Consider the following 22375-nt stretch of genomic DNA (forward strand, 5'->3'; position numbering starts at 1 on the left):
TTATGTTTGCGAGAAATATGCGTAGAAAAATTTATCGGTTGCTTTGTACGGTCCCCCGAACTGTTATTTCGGTTTATCTGGGTATTCTTAGTATTGTTTTCTTCTACTTTTCTGCATTAATCTAAAACTTTTTTGCACAATGTTTAATTATGTGCGCCCGAGATATTCGGAAAAATTTATTGGCTACCGGCATTTTCTTCATTTGTGTCCCTGATTTGCAACACCGTTTTCTACTGATCTGTGCGGTATTGACGTGTAGAACTGTCTTGCAGTGATGCCCCCTTTACTCGATGCTTCTCATGGGGCCTGTAACGTATTTTGAAATCAAAACAAAACGAAGCAAGTTCATAAATATGCACAGTCTTTTGTTATTTCAGTTTCGACCGAACGGCGAAGCAAGGCTGGCAATAGCAAACATGTGAAGCCCTTGTTGCTGCGCATCGTAAACAATAACCCTAAGGCTTCCAGGAGTCACAGGCTTATTCGACGCGATGATGGGTGGGCATGTGGCGAAAATGAGTCGTTTCGCCATTCACATGAATCGGCGAGCACCAGTTCATATTGTTACGGAAGGATGAGCGAAGAGAGAGGAAGAAGATATCCTAGCCACTCAGACTCATTTTGTACATATGTTGTAAATATCATCTTCTATACTCCCAACATCCCCGTAACAATATGTCCAAATGATATTGAAGATGATTTATAGGCATCCTCTTTGAAACGGGGCCTTAAGAAACAGTCACCTAGCCTGCCTAAGTTAATCAGGTGCTCGTAAGCGTTACTTCGGAAGAGGGTATGAGCCATTGCTGACAAGGAAGTGCTCATATCGGCTCCGTCGTTAATGCCCGCTTTCTCAGTGCTAATTAGTTTGGATCCCGAAGATTTTATTACCAGTGTGATCGTAAAGGTATCCGCTATCCTCCGATACCCGACTTTCCATCAAAGGTGCGTTTTTCATCGATTTATCGGACTTTACCTGGTTCACCGCCAACAGGCATTGCTAGGCCTAAGCGAAGCCAAGGCTTGCTGGGCCTAGCCAGCCGTGCTACTGCCACGACAACATGGAGGTTTCCCCCACCGCTTTGACGCACGGTTCCCAGGTTTCCCAAATGTGCGTGCAAGTAGACGGAGAAGAAATTATGCCCGAGGAATTTCATCGCACGCCCGGATGGCTACACAACGGTGGGCACACGAGCCGAACACGCCTGCATGCAACGCAGGGTGAGTCGAATTCTCGTACTGATACTCCGAGCTCTCAGCAGAAGACTAAATTCAACAAGAACGTCAGGACCGCAGTTATTCGGGCGGCTCGCATGCCCGCAATGCCTGCGGAAGAAATTAAGATCGTCGTGCGGCCCCGCGGAGGACTCGATATTTCCAAGGCGGGAGCTGCATGCGTGGCTACTGCCATCATGGCGGCAGCGGGAATTGAGAAGGCAGATCGAGCTGAGGATATGGCGTGTCCCAATATCCATCAGAACATTATGGTGCTCAGCACTCCTTGTGAGAAGCGAGCGAACAAGTATGCTCGAATACAAGCTATCAACGTGCAAGGCAAAATATACGAAGTGAGCGCTTACGGAACGACCGCCCACGACACAGTCAAGGGCGTGATCAGGGGCATAGCGCTCGAGGACAGCGAAGCCGAAATAATGCAGCAGATTGTTACCAAGTACAACCCCCTCGCCGTGGGAGCGAAGCGTATCGGGCACACGACGACAATAATCGTTGTGTTCAACGGTATCAAGGTTCCCAAGTATGTGCGTTATGGATCCACGCTCTATCCGTGCAGTCTCTACAGGAAGCAAATAGAAGTGTGCAAAGTATGCGGCAAGGTCGGCCACAGGCGCGACGTGTGCCCCACACCAAACGTACGTGTTTGTCTTTCATGCGGTGTTTCTAATCCCAGAGAGGGCCACAAGTGTGTCCCCAAGTGCAAGCTCTGTGGCGAAGAACACCCCACTGGAGACCGCCTCTGCAGAGCCAAATACAAGGTTCCGTACGTCGTGCGGCGACGGCGATGGGAACGCCGTAACGCCGAAGAACAGCGAAAGCAAGCACTCGAATCAAGCGCATTTCCACGCCTAGGACGCTCCCGCTCGCGCAGCGCTTCCCGTGGCAGGTCCCGCAGCGCGTCGCGCCACGCATCACGTTACGCTTCCCGTCATGCCTCGCGCAGCGCATCCCGCGGTCGTGACTCATCGGACAGGAACAGTTGCGGCGCAACGCGATCGCGCTCCCGTGACAAAGTCAGCTGGGCCGACGTAGCCAAGGGCGAAGTTAAAGGCAGCAGCGCCAGCTCCAACAGCGCCACTAGTGGCCGAAGCACTCCGAGCACCTGGCAGGCGTGGACTACCAGCCCCTACTACAAGGAACTCGAACAACTCCGCGCAACCAATGCGACCCTGGTAGAAACCACGCGCCGGCTTGCGGAAGAGCTAGCCGAGGTCAAGAAAGAGCTTCAAGCACAGCAAGCCCATCAAAGGACAGAACCAGCTCAGTCACCCGAGACACCTACACCCGCCACCGACACGCCATCACACCAAGGCATACAATCAATGGAAACAACCCAAGACGAGCCCCAGGAGGAGAAGACCACTGATCCAACCCCCAAGAAACGAGCACGCACCGAACCAACACCCACCGTTGTCCCCGAGCAGAACTCCGACACGCTATCGCACCAAGTCACAGAATCAAAGGACAAAACCCAAGACGCGCCCCAGGAGGAGAACACCACTGACCCAACCACCGAGAAGCGAACACGCACTTCATCACGGCATTACAAGGACCTGACCCAATTGGAAACTCAGCTCGAAGCCAAAATTGAAGCGCTCGCCAACACCTACGCCAGCACGGCTGCCGTGACCGACCAACGACTGGCACGGCTGGAGGAACTGATCACCACGTCCTTCCGCACCATACAAGAGCGTTTCGAATTCATTGAACACACCCTCAAGCCCATAGTCCGCAGCCCCATCTTTTCAGCGGAATTCGCAAAACACCCATACCCATTGGCAGCAGCGGCATTGCATGACCCAAAGCTAAGCCAGAATCTTCTGTTTGCGCAGCTCTCTTTGTCGGCCTTTGTTTCTTCGGCGATCATCTTCGTGGTGCTGTCCCACCGCTTTGCTTCCTGGAAGGCGCTGCATCATCCACACGGGGTGAATCTGCGATTGCGTAGCCTCATCGGGGCCTGCGCCCAGCATCGGCAAGATCACCACTGGAGTTCGCTGCGATCGCAGGGTGCCCTATAAACAAGCCGACATCGACGCCTGCTCTTCATTGGCAGCAGCGGCATTGCATGACCCAAAGCTAAGCCAGAATCTTCTGTTTGCGCAGCTCTCTTTGTCGGCCTTTGTTTCTTCGGCGATCATCTTCGTGGTGCTGTCCCACCGCTTTGCTTCCTGGAAGGCGCTGCATCATCCACACGGGGTGAATCTGCGATTGCGTAGCCTCATCGGGGCCTGCGCCCAGCATCGGCAAGATCACCACTGGAGTTCGCTGCGATCGCAGGGTGCCCTATAAACAAGCCGACATCGACGCCTGCTCTTCATTGGCAGCAGCGGCATTGCATGACCCAAAGCTAAGCCAGAATCTTCTGTTTGCGCAGGTATTCAGACTTTGATCTTTTTTTATTTTTTTTTATTTTTTTATTTTTTCTCTCCGCTGCTGCTGCTGCCATCAATCGCGTTTCTTTCTTTTTTCTCTTTGTTTCTATCTGAGCCTGTTTTTAATACGCATACCATGCCGACGAATGCAGAACTATCGAAAAAAATTGAGGAGCTGGAACTAAGGCTTAACAACACGCATGAACTCGTCTTTGGCAAGATCTTGTTGAGGATGAAGGAATCTGGGATTGATGTTGTGGAACTAAAAAAGGAAGTTGATTCCTTGAGTACAAGCACTGAACACTTCAATGGACTTATAGAAGAACTACGTAGCCAAAATGCTACACTAATCGTTGAGAACACCAAGCTGAAATCTCAGAACCAGTCATTGACTCGCAAGGTTGAGGAACTAGAACAGTACTCTCGCCTTAGCAATGTCGAAGTCAAAGGCGTTCCCTGTTCCCAAGGAGAGGACTGCGTTACAATTATGCAAACGGTAGGGGACAGAATTGGCTGTCCAGTATCGCCTAGCGATCTGGACATTGTTCATCGCGTTCCCACCAGATCTAATGACCAGAAAAACATCATCGCTCGTTTTCATTCTAGAACGAAGAAAGCTGACTTTGTCAGTAAAGCACGTAAAGCTAAACTTTGTCTTAGTGACATTGGATTTTCCGGCTCTTCCAACGCTCCCGTTTTTGTAAATGAGCATTTGACCCCATCTAACAAGGCTCTCTTCTCCAAGGCTCTAACTTTGAAGAAAGAAAGAAAATGGATGTTCCTTTGGACAGACAACTGCCAAATTAAGGCTAGGAAGACCACTAACAGCAAAGTTCTGCGTATTCGTGACGAATCCGACTTAACCAAATTAGACTAGGCATAAATTGTTTAACCAGTTGACACAACAAACATGGCTTCTACACTGGAAACCGATCAATTGAATTCTTTCTTAAATGGATTTCATTCCATCATTCATTTTAATGCTAGGAGTCTTCGTAAACACTTCGACGCTATCGATAATTTTCTCGCATCACTAACTAATCCGTTTTCACTAATTGCCATTACTGAAACCTGGTTATCTGACGATGACAAAAATTTGTATTGCTTCCCTAATTATAAAGTGGAATACTGCAATAGATTGACGACTAATCACGGTGGTGCTGCTATATATGTTTCTTCTAATATTGCTTATCAAAGAAGACATGATCTATCTTTAACCGTTACTAAGTGCGAATCTGTTTGGATTGAAATCAGTAACTGCCTTTTTGCTCAAGATAACAAGAACTTCATATTTGGCTGCATTTACCGTTCTCCCTCATCGTCAGTCAATGAATTCTGTACCAATCTCGATCATATTTTACATACCATATCTCTAGAAAATAAAAATGTTGTTATAATAGGTGATATAAACATTAATTTACTCGATGAAACATCACCCATCTGTATTAACTACACTAGTATATTCCACAGCTACGGATATGATTGCTTAATCAATGTGCCCACACGCGAAGTCTCTTGTGGTACAGGCTCACTTATTGATCATGCTTTTTCTAACCTGCTTCATTCACCAGAGGCAAAAGTTTTGCACATCGACATCAGTGATCATTACCCCCTGCTTTTACGTTTCAATTCTAATGTACGACCTTACCCAATTTCACACACTAAAGACGTTCTTGATAAAGATGGCTTCATAACTGCTGTTGCTAATACAAACTGGTCTGAAATTAAATCACTACATGACCCACAGAAAGCTTTTTCCAAATTTTTTTCTCTAATTACATCATACTTCCGTAAGTTCACCTCCAAAAAGAAATGCAAAAAAAATGTGTCATTTGTTCACAATCCATGGCTCTCACAACAGTTATTAGCACAAATGCGCAAACGGGATAACTTATATAGAAAAACTAAAAGACAACCATTTAACATGAACTTACGTGCGAGATATAAAAACTTCTGTAACACTGTTAACTGTAAAATAAAAACAGCTAAACGTTTTTATTTCGAGCAAAGAATTTTACAGGCAGGTAATAACACTAAAAAGAAATGGGAGGTTGTCAACTCCTTTTTAAATAACACACGACTAAACCAGATAGCCAGAATTTTAAAGGATGGAGTAGAGCTCGATTCCCCTGCTGAAATAGCTGAGGCTTTTAGTAGTTTTTTCTTTCCTAACAATCCACCTAAACTTGCAGAAAACATTAACATGAACCGTCTACCTCATTCATTCTTTTTATTTCCCACAACGCCAGAAGAAATAACTGCCGTTATAAATAACCTAAAAGTGACAAGCGCTGGAATTGATGAGGTCCACCCTGCTAACATTAAACTTATCTCGCACCTAATTTCAGACATACTTTCATTTATTGTTAATTTATTATTCAGAACTGGTTTATTTCCCTCTGAACTTAAGCGTGGCAAAGTTATCCCAGTTTTTAAAAAAGGCGACAACTCACTACTGCACAATTACAGACCTATTTCCATTCTGCCGTTCTTTGGGAAAGTTATTGAGAAACTAATTGAAGTACGACTAACAAAATATCTCTCTAAATTTAATATCATCTCTCCATGTCAGTTCGGTTTTCGCCCCGGGTATTCCACAGAGCTGGCACTTATTCATCTTACGGACCAACTAAAAAAATTTATTGACGAGGGATTTCTCACCGCCTCAGTTTTCATCGATCTAACGCAAGCATTTGATAGCATTAATCATAATATCCTATTTTCTAAGCTCGAAGCAATAGGCATTTGCGGTCCCGCCCTTTCGATACTAAAAAGCTACTTATATAACCGGGTTCAAATTGTTTCAATTTCCAGTGCTTATTCTCGACAGCGAACTACTAACATCGGTGTGCCTCAGGGCTCCATCCTGGGGCCACTCCTGTTTTTAGTTTACATTAATGATTTGCCTAACTGTCTTTCTTCGACAAAATGCATTCTGTACGCTGATGATACCACTATATTTACTTTTCATAAAGATATCTCATCTCTCGTTAACAAACTAAATGCTGACTTAGAAAATATTCGGAGGTGGTGCAACGTTAACATGTTATCTATTAATGCATCTAAGACTAAATTTGTTGTATTCTCTTCACATCAGCGAAACATAGCGTCCATTCCATCTATCAGTCTTGGTCCCCACTGCCTTCATCCAAGTTCATGTTCATCTTTCCTTGGCATTCTACTTGACTGTAATCTGAAATATCACAATCATATTGCTCACATAAAAAAGAAAATAGCTTATGGCATACGCATATTAATTAAAGCACGCCCTTACTTCACACGTACCACATTGCTCTCACTTTACCACTCTTTCGTCCACTCTAACATTACTTATGGGATCATATGTTGGGGAAACACCTATAATACTCATATTAAGTCTTTACAAACAATTCAGAACCGAGCCATCAGAATAATTACATATAGTTCATGGTTTTCTAATGCCACTTCCCTACTACACGAGAATAACATCCTTACTATTTCCGGGCTCACTACATACAACCTCGGTATATTTTTCTACAGATTTCTACATAATGAGCTACCGTCGATCACATTTTCACCATCTAACTTGACAACTAATAGTACCACCAGATTCGCGTTAAATAACAATTTTCTTTTACCACAAATCCGCACTAACTACGGTAAACAAACCGTGGAATTCACTTCCATATCAGTATGGAACACTCTTCCTCTCATCATGAAAACTACAAGATCTTTACACCAATTCAAAAGGGAACTGAAAATGCATTTATTATTGACAAACTAATGAGAAAATTTACTGTATCCGTTTTTTTCGTTCTTTCTTGCTTTTTTGCCTTTTTGTTTGTTTTTGTTCTTGTAAATGAACTACTGGTATATGTTTCACATGCAATTTTTTATGTTACTGTGAGTTAAGCTAAACCTTGTTATTATTTGTAATTAATTCTGTATTTTGCTCTGTTAACGTTCATTTCCTGTTGCTTGTATAATACCTTATTATATGCTACTGTTGCTTTGCGATGTCAATTATCATAACTATTTTTGTACAGGAGGTCCCGATACAGTCTTTGACTATGGGACCTCCTCCTGCATACTAAATACATGTAATTTGACCCACATTCTAACAATAAATTCTGATTCTGATTCTGATTCTGACCTCCAAGAACAGACGCAAGCCCCACCCTCGCCACAACTATGTCCCAGCACAAATCCACAATAGCATCACTACCGGGCCTTACGGTCTGGCAGTGGAACTGCCGCAGTTACAACAACAAGAATGCCGTGCTGCGACAACATATTACCACAGTAAATAAGAAACCCGACATTATCCTACTGCAAGAAACGGCGACGGTGACCCCCACCCTCCCTGGGTATCGCGCTCACGTCAGCCAAGCGGAGGGACGGGGCGTCTGCACGTTCGTCCGCAAAGGGCTCACGTTCATCGAGCACCAACTCAAACAAGGCCGCAGCAGGGTGGAATACGCCTTCACCGAAATCATCCCAAGCAAACAACGGAAAGGCAGCCTGTTCATCGCCAACATCTACAGTAACCCCAAGCACCAAACACAGAAATTCAAGACCCTACTACACACAGCCAGCACCCAAGCCAGAGACAACACGTTGCTGATCGGAGGGGACTTCAACGCCGCCCATCGAGCGTGGGGTTATGTGAAGGACACGGCCAAGGGACGGGACTTATTACAGGATACCCTGGACCACAAATGTGTCCTAATCACGGACCCCGCGCATCCTACGCGCATCGGCAACTCCGTAGCACGAGACACCACACCGGACCTTACGTTCATAAAAAATGACCACACGGGCAAAGTAACATGGCACAACACGGGCGTCGACCTGGGCAGTGACCACTACATCCTCGAAATTACGATACCCAGCCAATTACGGAGCAATACCATTATACATAAGTGGACGGACTGGGACGAATTCCGTAATGGGCGCCTCACCACAGCACAAAACATCACAGAGATCGAAACCTGGACTGCGGAACTCCGCGATGCAGTGCGCTCAGCCACAAAGACCATAGAAACAGACGAAGACGTCATCATCATGGACAGCCGCCTGGCCCATCTGATAGAGGCCAAACGTTCGATACAGGCGCGTTGGAAGCAGCACCGGCTGAATCGCAAATTGAGGAAGAAGGTGGCTGACTTAAATAGGGCCATTGAAGAACACTGCATGCTCCTGTGCCGTCAACAGTGGAACGAGATCTGCAACCGAGCTGAGAGGGAATTGCACCGCAGTTGTACATGGAATCTATTTCGGCACCTCCTAGACGAAACAAAGACCAAGTCAACCCAGCGAGACCGCCTGGCCCGCCTCATGCACACCATCACACAACAACAAGGAAAAGACGCTGTTATCAGGAGCCTGGAAGCCAAGTATCTGCCAGACACGCCAACAGAAACCCACCCGCCGTACGGGGGGCTGCCCAACGCGTGGCTAGACCGAGACATTACCATATCAGAGGTACGGGTAGCGCTGCACGAGCTCAACACCCGCTCAGCAGCCGGCCCAGATCTCGTTACAAACAAGATGCTACGCAACCTGGACGACGCTTCGATAGAGGCCCTAACAGACTACTTCAATGAATGCTGGCATTCGGGCAAGCTCCCTCGACAGTGGAAAACGGCTAGAACGATCCTGATTCCGAAACCGGGCAAACCACTGGACATCGGCAACCTGCGTCCCATCTCGCTGACGTCCTGCGTGGGCAAGGTGCTGGAGCACGTGGTCGCCAACCGTTGGCAGGAATACCTAGAGAAGGAAGGCCTCTATCCTGACACGATGATCGGCTTCCGGCGCAGACTCAGCACACAAGATGCCATGTTACAGCTCAAACAAGAAATCGTCGACAACAAGACACAAGACAGCAAAGTAATTCTGGGTCTCGATTTACAAAGTGCATTCGACAAAGTCAAACACTCAGCCATATTAGGACAAGTATCAAGGCTCAACATGGGGGTAACGAGCTACAATTACATTCAAGACTTCTTGACCAATCGCACGGTGGAACTGCACGCCGGAGACCTCAAGATCCCCGAACACAAGCTCGGCAGTACGGGTACTCCACAGGGTTCGGTTATATCGCCGTTGCTCTTTAACCTCGTCATGATCGGGGTAGCGAGGGCAGTAGCGGGGACCGGCGTCCGGCATACGATCTACGCCGACGACATTACCCTGTGGGCGGCCGGCGGCACCGACGCCAGCATCGAGCAACAGCTGCAAGCGGCGGTTACCGCCATCGAGCAGCACCTTGATGGCACAGGCCTCATGTGCTCGCCCGCCAAATCCGAGCTGTTCGTCCTCACACCGCTTCGACCGGGACGGAAGCGCGCTCCTCTTCGCGAGTGTGATCACATCAAAATTGTGACTGCATCGGGGCAACGCATCCCCGAAGTTCCCAAGATCAGGGTCCTGGGCCTGCTGCTCAACAAGAGCGGCCGCAACGACGAGACCATCAACAAGCTTACCACCAAGGCAATGGACGCCATCCGGCTCATACATCGAGTCTCTGCACGGCGGGCAGGCATGCGTGAGGACAGTCTCGTGCGCCTTGTCCAGTCGTTCGTGATTAGTCACATCGCCTACGTTGCGGCCTACCTTAATTGGCACGTCACTGACAGGACCAAGATCAACACGCTGATCAGACGGTCTTACAAGGCGGCGCTGGGTTTAATGGAGACCACGAGTACGGCTCGGCTCTTGCGGCTCGGCGTCCATAATACCCTAGAAGAAATAGCCGAGGCGCAGCTCAGCGCGCAATTCGAGCGCCTCTCTACCACCAAGACGGGCCGCAGTATACTGACGTCCCTGGGTTACAGCCCCCAAGCTCCCAGCCGGCAACCGTGCGAGATTACAGATGAGGCGCGGGCCCACATTTACGTGGACCCCATCCCAAAGAACATGCACCCAGAATACAACCAAGAACGGCGGCAGGCGCGGGCCAAGGCCCTCACTGAACAACACGCCCAAGACCCGCACGCCCGGTATGTGGACGCCGCGGAATACAAGCGGGAAGGCTTCGCGGCGGTGGTCGTTGCGGCGGCTACCGGCACCAAGACAACGGCGGCGAGCGTGCGGTGCACGAACGCCACAGACGCTGAGGAGGTTGCCATCGCTCTGGCGATCACCGAGGCCGAGTGTCGCACCGTGCTCAGCGACTCGAGGAATGCCGTGCGCAACTTTGCCAAGGGGCGAATATGCGCGCTGGCGGCCGCCATCATCGGCAAGCTCCAATTTCAAGACCGCGGCAGCACCGTCCGTATCAAGTGGTTCCCGGCGCACGCTGGCGAGTGTGCATCCTCACCGAACCACAACGAGACGGCTCATTCGGCGGCACGAGCGCTTACTTTCCGTGCCCCCGAGAGTGACCGTTCCGTGTGGTGGTTCGAAACCAAGGACAGAGTGACCAGTTATGCCGAAGTAACTAAGTGTTACCGCTTAGCTCGACGGACAATGCCGCCTCCCCACCCGGCACTCAGTCGGGAGCAGGCCGTAATCCTAAGACAACTACAGACCGCGTCACTCCTCGCCCCCACAATGCTGCACGTGCTTCACCCAGAGCTCTATCCGAGTGGGCTGTGCGGTGTTTGTGCAGCGGGTCCGGCGGACCAATGGCATATCATGTGGGACTGTGCCAGGTTCCCGACGGCAGCTACCTCCAGGACTTATCCGCCAGAACTACAAGGTGCACTGCAGTCTGCAGACAAGGAATCACAACTATGGGCCGTCCAGCAGGCCCGGGGTGCGCTCGAGAAGCACAAGCCTCATGACCCACTACAAACGGGCCCAACTGGGCTAGTGCAGAATAGGGCATAACCCCGGGTCGACGCTTGGCCAGCGTCACGACACGTTAAATCGTCGTTTGCCGGCACTTCATTAAAGTTATTCCTATCCTATCCTATCCTAAGCGTTACTTCAAAGGTGAGCAGAGAAGGCGTAGCCTAGCGCTGGTAATTGTCTGGAATCATCTGCAAATGAGCGCAAAGAACGGTAGTGCTTGTAGACGCCAACCAAGTTAGACCAGGGGGGGGGGGGGGTCATTATGTAAGAGTCCGCCTAGTGGACTGTCCATTTCGGCCGCTGCTGATTGGCTATGGCTGCTCGTATCCTCCTCGCTCGTACAGCTGCATCCAATGAGCAGCAGCCGAAATGGAGAGTCCACTAGGTTGACTCTTACAGAATAACCCCCCTGGCTGCGGCAACTATTTATACCCTCATTTGGAAGCCGAAATTGTTGAGATTCGCATACCGACGCGCCGTGCCACTGCCGATTGCAACTCTGGTGGTTGCCGGGCATCCTACTTGAAATAGGTCACAAACAAAACAAAACTATACATTTATGACGTCAGTGGGGACGTATCAAATAGAGCGGAAAGATCTCAAGCAACTCTTTCCCATGACATGCGTCGGTGGTCTATTCGGCCGTTTATGACAGGCGTGGCCAGCGCCCCGGTTATGAACGCATAAAGAACAGTGCACCATCTCATTCGAATTTCCTTTTAATGTGGAAGCATTATATGAACATTATGCAAAAATGCACTTACGTCGGCGTAACCGAAAGACGGTACCAGAAGTGACCGACACCGCAAATTGCGAAACACATAAAAAATGCTCGCACTAACGTCAATCTACTCAGAGAGGTTTCTTTAAACGAATAAAATGGATGGCTTTGAGAAGAAAAGTTGGTACACTTCGGTCAGGGTGGAAATCAAACCCGTGCCTGCGGTGTGTGGGAAGACCACGCTTCCCCGACGCCACGGCGGCTCTATGGCTCCGGCTTACTAAGGATGCGCTTGGTACGTGCGTCATCGGGCACGTGATGGCGCGCACAATGGAGAGAAGGTGGCGCCACGTCATTAGTGTATAAAATGTGTGCGTTCATGAGGTTACGAAGTCTACAAGCGGTATAGTGCTTTCGCATTCCCTCACATATACACCAGTCTTACCTGTCTCTGCCGAGTATTTCCTTCTGTGTTACTGCTTTCGTATATTAAATTTATTTACGTTCTCATAAAACACTGGAAGGGCACTCATGTCACTAGGAAAAACACTCCATAGCAGCTTCGGCCCAATAGTACCGTGCATTTAAAAGCGGAGGAAATTTATATCACTGCCTTCAAGCTAAGTAAAAGGAGCGCACAATTCAGAGTTGAAAATGTTAATTCTTAACCAGCGATCTTAAGAATAATTAGAACATTAGGACTAGGCAAAAGAACGTATAATTACGTTAGAGATTTGCTTGCAGGCAGGCCAGCATGCATTCGTCGTTGGCGACGAGGAACCGCCGGAATTTCAGACGGCTCCGTCAGGCACGCCGCAAGGATCCCACATATCCCCATTACACTTTAATTTAGTTCTACTCGGTCTACTCGATAAATTAACGGAAGTAGAAGGGTTGCATCACAGTCTCTACGCGGATGACGTCACCCTCTGGGTTCCCGGGGGAGGGTGTGACGGTCACGTCGAGCGAACGCTTCAGGTAGGAGTCGATGCGGTCAAGAATTACTTGCGTGGAACGGGCCTCAAGTGCGCGGCTACTAAGTCCGAACTCAATCTACAAACCCACAAGGAGAGGTCGTAAAACCCGGCGCGACGAGGAACGGGAATACTCCAAAATACGCGTTATATTAGCAGATGGTACTCCCATACCTCACGTAGACAGATTTAGAGTCCTGGCGTTACACCAGCAGGTAAATGGCCATAACGGAGACACGGTCAAAGACTTCGTCGCTTGGTAGATTACACGATCCACCTCTTCCGTCGCATCACGAATAAACGCAAGGGTATGCGTAAAGACTGCGCAATCCATCTCGTCCAGGCGTGCGCGATAAGCCGCATAACGTATGTTGCCCCATACCTGAAGCAGATAGGGTGCTGGATTATATCATTATTGCTATCTATGCGTAACAGTTTATTACCAACCGACTAGGCTGTGTACAATCGGCACCCTTGCGCACCCGGAGAGGGTGGCGCTGCTCCCGCTCATGGTTGCTAACCCTATTTTAAATTGAATACACAAAAATTATAAGCTATGGTCATTTCATTTTCATCCACATCTCAAAGCACATTCTGGGCAGTTGTCATTTCTTTTAAGAAGTGTTGCGTTTATAGCAGTGTAGATTTATCTGAGAAAGCTGCGGGTAATTTAAAAGCACAAACAGAAGTCGATAACCTATTGTGACGCAATTTATTGACGTATAGAAGTCAAGAAACGATGAGGAGCGTCAAAAGTAAGCGTCAAGAAACAGCCGGCGTAGTGTGCAGCGTGCATGATAGCTCGTGTCCGTGCAAGAGAAAGAACGACGAGAATCCTGTGGTCGCATGCGTAGCAGCCTTAGTAGTATTGTACGCATATATGACGAATGGAAGGACGGTGTCCCAGTTGGTTTGGTCCGGTGCTGTGTACATTGTCAGCACATCCCCGAGAATACGATTAAATCATTCAGTTAGGCCATTCATTTGAGGATGTTATGCAGATGTCATGCGATGAATGACGTTGCACTGGATGAACAAGACTTAAATAGCAGCAGACAGCAAAACACGTCCTCTGTCGGTCAAGATTTCACAGGGCGCACCGTCGTGCAGGACAAATTAGCGTAAGATGAAAAACGCAACGTCTCTCACTGTGGCTGTGGGAAGACGTGCAGTCTCCGTGTAGCACGTGAGGTGGTCCACGCCGGCAATTATCGGCTTATTTCGAGAGGTGGTCAATGAAAGAGGGCCGTATAGGTCGATACCGACGCGGTGAAATGGACGGGCCGGGCAAGGCAGGGGCTGAAGTGTACCGGCCGGGCGTTGAGGTGGAGCCTTGCGCCACTAACAGGCAGTGCAAGCACGTATGTACTTGTACACAAATGTATACATTTCGCGTCAGTAGTAACGCTGATGCAGGCGGTTGCAGGTCTTGAGAACGCCGCCGTGAGCGCTTTGCGGGTTGGTGTAGAAATCAACGCAAATTTCCGTTCGCATGTGGCGGGGTACCACTAGCAGCCACTTCCGGCCATCAGACATGCAATTTCGCCGATAGAAGATATCGTCTTGAATACTGAAATGGGTGGTTCGGCGACGGAGAGTTCTTGAAGCTGGATTAGCTGATGGAACAGTTAGAAATTTAAGGAGTTGACAAATCCATGCATCTTTTCGTTGCTCCAGCGACATGTCTGCGAAGTTATTAGGCGACAATGGAACCGAGAACCTCACGGGGAAGCCCTGTCGGACGCTAGCGGCGAGTGGGACAGCGCATCAGCGCCCGAGTGCTTGCGGCCGGAACGGCACGCAATTCCAATGTCGTAATCTTGCAGGCCAAGTGCCCAACGACCAAGGCGTCCCGCGGGATATTTCAGCGATGAGAGCCAGCACAGAGCATGATGGTTAGTGACCACGTCGAAAGAGCGGCCATAAAGCTACGGATGAAACTCAGCCAAAGCCCAAATGATGGCGAGGCATTCTTTCTCAGTGTCGGAATAATTACATTCAGCATTCTTGAGGGGTCGACTGGAGTAAGCAAAGACATATTTTTGGTGTCCTGGCTTTTCTTAAGCCAATACCGCACCAAGGCTGACCCCACTGGTGCCACTACAGACCTCTGCAGGCGTGTTCGGCTTAATGTGACGAAGCATTGGTGGCGACGTAAGTAAGCGTCGTAGCGTCAGAAAATATTCGTCGCACGCTCGTGACCAACCAGACATGCAGCTAGAGGTTGTGGAAAGGTTGGTGAGAGGCACGATGATAGAAGCAAAGTCGCCCACAAATCGGCAAAAATAGGAGCACAGCTCAATCAAACTTTGAAGCGTTTTCATGGATATGGGCTTGGAATATTCGGGAACGGCATGGAGCTTCGCGAGGTCCGGAAGAACGCCCTCCTTGCAGACGACGTGACCTAGTATCATGACCTGGTGCGCATCAAAATGGCATTTATTTATGTTCAGTTGAAGGACAGCGGAGGCGCAGCATGGGAGAACCGCACGAAGACGAACAAGGTGGCTTGAAAAATCTCGAGAAAAAACGACGATGTCATCAAGGTAGCAGAGACAGGTATTCTACTTGTAAACACGATGGCTGTTAACCATCATCCGTTCGAATGTAGCTGGGGCTATGCGCAATCTGAACGGCATGACGTTAAACTCATACAGCCCGTCAGGAGTGACGAAATCCGTCTTCGGTCGGCCAAGGTCAGCCTCTGGAATTTGCTAATAACCAGAGCGTAAATCCGACGAGGAGAAATACTCTGCCCCTTGCAAATAATCGAGAGCATCATGGATGCATGGCTTCGGGTATATATCCTTCCGAGTTACTGCGGTGACGAGAGTCTACAGTGAATCTGACAGATCCATCGTTTTGGCACACAAGTACAACAGGAGAAGACCAGGGTCTTTGGGCGGCTGAGTGGCTCTACCGTTAAGCATATCATCGGCTTGTTCGTTGACAATACGCCATTTTGCTGCTGAAACTGGATATGGTCGTTGGCGTAACGGCATATGACAACCGGTGTCAATGTGATGTGCGACGATCATTGCGCGACCCAAATATGGTTCAGCGCAATCGAAAGCGTAGCGGAATCATCAACGAAGAGCCAGGAGTTCGCTACGATTAGTTGACGATGGATCAGCGGAAATAAAAGGGTGGGAAATGCCTGCAGCTCAAGGTTTGGGAGCAGGTAAAGTCAAATGCATTCAGTTGAAGACTGCATTGGTCCTCAGCAAACTCCAGAGAGCGCAGAAGGTCTACATCTTTTATGTGGCCTAGATTCCCCATCAAGTAAAATAATGGGGAATGTGAGCCAGTTGGAAACGAACATGGTTGTAGCCTCCGATTCAACGGTAACTACGGCAAACGGCAGCCATAGGCCATGGCGGAGAAGTGCTTTTGACGGGGTAAAAAGAACGGTTTCAATTGAGGCGACCATAATGGACAAGGGTCGATGTTTTCGGGGTGATTCCTGTGTCCGTAAGAATGACAAGTTTGTGAGTGTCAGGAAGAGGAAACAACAAAACAGAGTTTTACTGTGGCGTAGGGACCACTTCTGCGCGCGTGCTGTATATGATGGCGCGTTGACGCGTAGGGAGTCCCGCCTGGGAATAACATTGTGGGAGCATGACGGCAGCACTAAAACTATATGACGTAAAGTACATCTTGAATAAAAATACGAGCGGTGCACGCAGCTGAAGGTCCAATGCACTTTGAGCTAGCAGTGCGGAGCATTATTCCTGGGAGCGACGTGGTCACTTTCTTTATGCTGCGGCATAAATTCTCACACATGACGGAAACCGCGGCCCATGTGTCAACAAACGCTAGTACTGCGGTTCCTTCAACAGCGATATCAATAAGGTTTAGAGGCGAAACAGATGGGGGCCTTGGGCAGTTCGACTCGCATGCAACTCTTGCCTCCGGTACTGCAGCAATCAGTTTCCCTCTTCTGTAGTAGCTCGGTGACACATGGGTCACAGTGAGCGTTGTCGCGGAGATGGTGACCGGCGGTTGGTATGGGGCGGTTGATCGTCAGGGGTGTACCTTGGTGGAGTCCGTGACGAGGAAGTAACAGGTCTACCCACGGCATCAAATGGAGAAGGTGGACATCGGCGACAAAAGCGGTTGACATGTCCAGTGACACCACAGGCGAAACAGATGGGCCAACTGTCCGGCGTTCCCCACGCATCTGGACCGCGGAAAAATGAAGTCCGAGGTCTCGCGATGGGGAACAACGCAGGATACGCGCTCGTCGGCCAGGCATGGGGCGGAATCACAGGTCAAGCATATGGTGCGGGCGGTTAAGGGGGCGGCGCCGCGACGCAAGCATACACTCAATATTATGCATCAGGTGCAACGCTGTGGATGCTAGAGATACTTCTTATAATTGACTTTTCGTTGTTTCTTTTATTACAGCCCGTCGCAGCAGCCTCATGTGCATGCTCGCGCGAACAAACGCCCCCTGGCGCGCAGCGAAGGATAGAAGGGTACGCGGGGAGTGATAAATTTTGGTGACCGGACTTCTTGCGCAGCTTCGACAGCGTTGCAACTGATGTATGAAATGGAGCTTAGACATGCGGCGCAATGACGGGTGGTTGTGCAGGCATCGGTGGGAGGGCCTCAGGAGCCTGGGTCCAGATGAGGTGTTGAATGTCGTCACCCAAAGACTGCGCAGCTCCTTGCGTGAGAGGTTGTAATGAAAGCTGACGTGCTACCTCTGCACGGATAAAGTCCCTGATTGTGGAGAACAGCGGCTGTTGATCGGGAGGGCGGGCAGCTAGCTGCAAGCTAGATGGGCTGTCGGGCGTCGTGAGGGCCTGGCGGGCGATCATGCGCTGCCTACGCAACTCGTCAAATCTCTGATACAATGAGACGAGTGCAGCGACAGTAGTAATTTTTTTCGCGAGCAGCATTTGAAAAGCGTCGTCCACGATGTCCTTCAGGAAGTGCTTCATTTTCTCCTCCTGAGTCATGGTGGGATTGACGCGGTTGCAGAGATCGGGCACATGCTCGATGTCCCCCGAGAACTTCTCGCCGGAATGGTGCACACGTTGACGGAAGCACTGCCCAGCGCAAAGCTGGCGGGCCGCAGGCCGACCAAGGACGTCTGTAATGGAAGTCTTGAAAACGGACTAAGTGGGAATGTCAGTCTCCTGGTTGCGATACCAGAGTTGCGCAATGTCCGCAAGATAAAACATGACGTTAGTCAATATTGTTGAATTGTGCCAATAGTTGTTAGCACACGGCGGCGCAGGTGGCATGGGCGGCCGTAGGGTTAGTTTCAATCGAGGTGTCGTTGGCCATAATGGCAGCAAGAACAGAAAGGAGCGTCCGGGAACAAACTTCCAGGGGGTGCAGGGGATCCACGCAACCTCCACCAAATGTCACGTGACTTATTGACATCTAGACGTCAAGGAACGACCAGGAACGTCAAAGGTGAGCGTAAAGAAATGGCGGGCGTCAGGTGGCCGAAAATCCGGGCAAGTGCAAGCTCAGGTCGCGTGGCTACAACCAACACTGAATATCTTGCTTGACTGCTTTGTCGTCGTCTTGGCTTCTTGATTACTTTATAATTGAAGTGCGCATCTTTATCATTTTCTGTACAGAAAGATTGAAGTTACACTCATTAGGAGTCTGCCATTTACTAGACGCATGTTTCAGTTCTGGCAATGCTCTACGACATGTTCACATCAATTATGAAGTTAAAACCTCACAATTATTACTGCGTTAGCTTACCAGAGCTGTAGCACCGTATCTTGCATGTGCTGGCCATTGTGAAATCTTTTTAGCAGTGTCATGGAATACAACTCTGACAGGTTGAGAACGGAGGGCCAACTGGCTTTATTTAAAAGGAAAAGCAGCTTTACCGAGTGTCTGTGGTAGCGCCAAAGTCGGGCAGCCAACTAGATTCCAAGAAAGCGCAAGGGGCAATGACCCCCACGGAGAGCCAAAGCGAGGTAAACTGGATTTTCGCAAAGTAGGGACAATGTGTGAAAGACGGTCGCTACAAGGGGTTCCGCTCTGCAATGCCGGAAACTTACGTGTGAATGCCGGAAGGAATGAAGAGGAGATGTTGAAGATGGGTTAGTTTCACACGGTCGCGCGAACTTGTCACTTCTTTGCACCGAACGCGGATGTTCAAGGTTTTCTCGGTACACGAAACTACGCGAAAGGGGGCTTCATAGGAAGGAGTCAATGGTAGCTTGATAGAGTCCTGTCGCTGAAAGACGTGCGTGCTGGAGTCCAATAACGGGGAACCAAACACAGGGTGCCCGCATGCGATATTTCAGGATGTAGGCCGAAGCTGATCGCGCCAGGAATGTAGCCTCTCTATGTGCGGCGCGGGCGCTGGCGGAGTGCCTCACTGGCTCCCGAGAAACTGGCACGGAATACGGAGTGCTGATTCATAGAGCATCTCGGCTGCGCTGACTCCGAGGTCATCTTTGATTGTTCTTCGCAGCCGCAGTAGTACTAGGGGTAGCTTTTGCCCCAAGTGCTGTCTGTCGAGCGTGGCGGTCAATGACGCCTTCAGTTGTCCCTGAAGATGTTCGACCATACCGTTGCTCGGTGGGTGGTAAGGCGTGATGTTATGAAGGCTTGTGCCCAGGAGTCTCGCAGGGTGAAAAAATGCGAGCTTTAGAATTCTTGGCCTCGGTTAGTAGTTATGCACAAAGGGCAACCGTATAGCGCGAGACCCAAGTAGCAATCAATGATTTCACCAAGTTTTCAGCCGTAATGCCTTGTAGAGGCGTCGCCTCAGGCCACCTGAGTACCGGTCAACACAATGAAAAGGTACCTTAAGCCTTCGCAGGGCGGAAAAGGCCCCATGAAGTCTAAATGTACGAGCTCGAAACGGCTCTCTGGTGGACGAAACGGTTGCGCCGGTGAACACGAGTACCGGGTCACTTTCACGGCTTGGCAGGCTTGGTAGCTCTTGGCGCAACTTCTAGCACCTTTGTTGATGATCCCTGAATAGACAAAGCTGTCCTAAGCCTGTGTGTCACTCTGATGCCGGGATGGCTTAGCCCATGCACTAAATCGAATATTGGGCGCTGAAACTGACAAGGCACGAGCAGGCGAGGAGCTGCCTTCGATGTGTCGCACATGACCAATGTTGTTGTGAGGGGGTCGTACCTCTGCAAGCAGGAGCGACCAGCCTTTTTCCCACAGGGGGCGTAGCTCAGGGTCGTTTAGCTGGGTGGAGGCTAGTGCTTGGAAATCCACAGGGCCGCCAGCCACAGTGCCGATCCGTGACAGTGCGTCGGCTGCTTGATTTTCGGTCCCAGAAATATGGCGGATGTCTGTAGAAAATGCGGAAACAAAGGGAAGTTTCAGAAGCTTGCGTTATGAGTACGAGGAACTGTTGTTCTTGAAACGTAAGGTTAAGACTTGCAGTTTGTCAGAATCTAAAAGCTGCAGCCTTCAAACAAAAAATGGACAGTACTGCACCTCCTGCCGTGCTCAGCGCGTCTACAATAAGGCAAGTTGGCGCGTCGACAACGGATCAATCAGCAACACTGCAGTTATCAACAGCGTTTTTGCTTCCTGGGGCCCTATAACGTAAAACTATTCCAACATGTTTTTATTCCGATCTCCTGACATCAAATTTGCGTAACCGCCGATGGAAGGATCGGGAGGTCACCCGCAGGATTGTCTGAATGGACCGATCAAATGCTCTCCTCGTTCATAGGAGGTCCCTTTTGGTTGCTTGAAAAACGAATAACATTATCTACACTGAGCGGTTTGTCTTATCTAATTGGCTGACAAGAGGCGAGGAGTACGCTCAAGTGGAGAGGGATTTGATGGGGCCGAGCCACTGCACCGAAAATCGATAACGGGATCAAGAGGGGGGTGCCGGCGTCTGCGGTTGGTCCATTTTTCCTTACTAGCTTGCGGTGGTTCGTCAAAAATCGCGGTGGCATGGAACGGAAGCTTAAGAATGACGTTGAAACGGATCCTCGGCAAAGAAGTGTTGGCAGAACGAGGTCATAAACGTGCCGAAAGGGCTCGGAAACGTTACATGGCCACGCAAAAAGTTTAGTTATACGCAAATCAACCCATGCTCTCCGGCAGGTGAGAGTCGCCAGTCCCTGCGCTATCGGCGGCAGCCATCTTTTATTCCTTTCGGAACGGGGCAGCCTGCGGCTATTCAGAACAAAATTCAGTTTTGTTCGGCATATTAATGCATCTTTATCGCGTACACGTCACTTTGACGCCGTGGGATTTTGCGGTGTTGTGAGATCGCGTGACAGGCAGGCGAAGTGGGTGCTTCCCGAAACTTTTTTGGCAATAGCCGAGGGCTAATGGCGAAGAGGCGTCGAATCAGAAATAACTATTTTTCGTTTGTTCGATCAAATCATGAATAATCAGTGTGTGCACGTCGTATCAGATGGGGAGCTCTCAGGGTTTTCGTGGCGTCGCGTGACAGACAGGTTAAGTGGGGGTAGTTCAAACAAGGTTTTGATCAATCGTGGAGGGCTGATTGCAGACTTAGAATAGAAAAGTTTGGAACAGTTTTGCTTTATAGGGCCTCTGGTGTGCTTAGACCTGAGCTGAGTTTGGAACAAATTATTTTTCAGGTGCGATTTTTTCAAGAAGAAGCTATGGTTGAAATCATTTGCCGCAGGAAGTTGCGATCACCTCAAATGATGTTTCTTTTTATCCTTCTAAATATTGGTAATTGTGTACAAAGTATATTTTATTCCATGTACTACGTTATCCCTCCGTTGCCTTAGTTATGTTCTCGCACAGCATGGAGTGTTTTTTATATTTCATTTTCGTTTCGAGTACGATTCAGATGGTTCAGTTACCTAAAATACTGTTGTTAGTTTCGTTTATTCCATTGAGTCACCTCAATATTTTCTCGGATTTCTTTGTTTCTTGCTACTCGAGTACGGTAAAGGCGCTGTTGTTGCTCTAATGAATAAATGAATGATGATTGAAAAAATAATGAAGTGAATAAATGCAACAATAAATAAGGATATTAAATGATTCACTTAATAATTAATAATATGGAGGTTTCAATAGTGTTACAGGCAGTTTACTTAAAACGTGCCCTTGTTTGGTCGTGTCTCCTATTTTTTGGTATACCGGGACACACTGAAATTGAGGGCAACCAGAGGGCGATAGGACCGCTCGCGAGTATAGTAACCGAGCGGACCTAAATGGAAACCCCGAGGACTTCATGACGGTGATCCCGACGTACCCTGAAAAACTAAATTATCATAGAGGAACGAGGTTCAAATACTCCCCGCCCCATAGCATGCTTAATCAGCAAGAGGCAGTTTGCTGACTGAAGCTGC

General features: G+C 49.1%; 1 protein-coding gene across 1 annotated transcript; it reads left to right on the forward strand.

Annotated features, from left to right (window-relative positions):
• The first annotated feature begins 845 nt into the window (after nucleotides 1-845).
• On the forward strand, nucleotides 846-7844 carry LOC139059147 (uncharacterized). Its single transcript, XM_070537136.1, has 2 exons — nucleotides 846-3610; nucleotides 7748-7844. Exon 1 carries the CDS (start codon nucleotides 1062-1064, stop codon nucleotides 3252-3254), a length of 2193 nt encoding a protein of 730 aa, XP_070393237.1. The 5' UTR covers nucleotides 846-1061; the 3' UTR covers nucleotides 3255-3610; nucleotides 7748-7844.
• The last annotated feature ends 14531 nt before the right edge of the window (nucleotides 7845-22375 follow it).

The sequence above is a fragment of the Dermacentor albipictus genome, chromosome 1 (assembly GCF_038994185.2).
Source record: "Dermacentor albipictus isolate Rhodes 1998 colony chromosome 1, USDA_Dalb.pri_finalv2, whole genome shotgun sequence".
NCBI lineage: Eukaryota > Metazoa > Arthropoda > Arachnida > Ixodida > Ixodidae > Dermacentor > Dermacentor albipictus.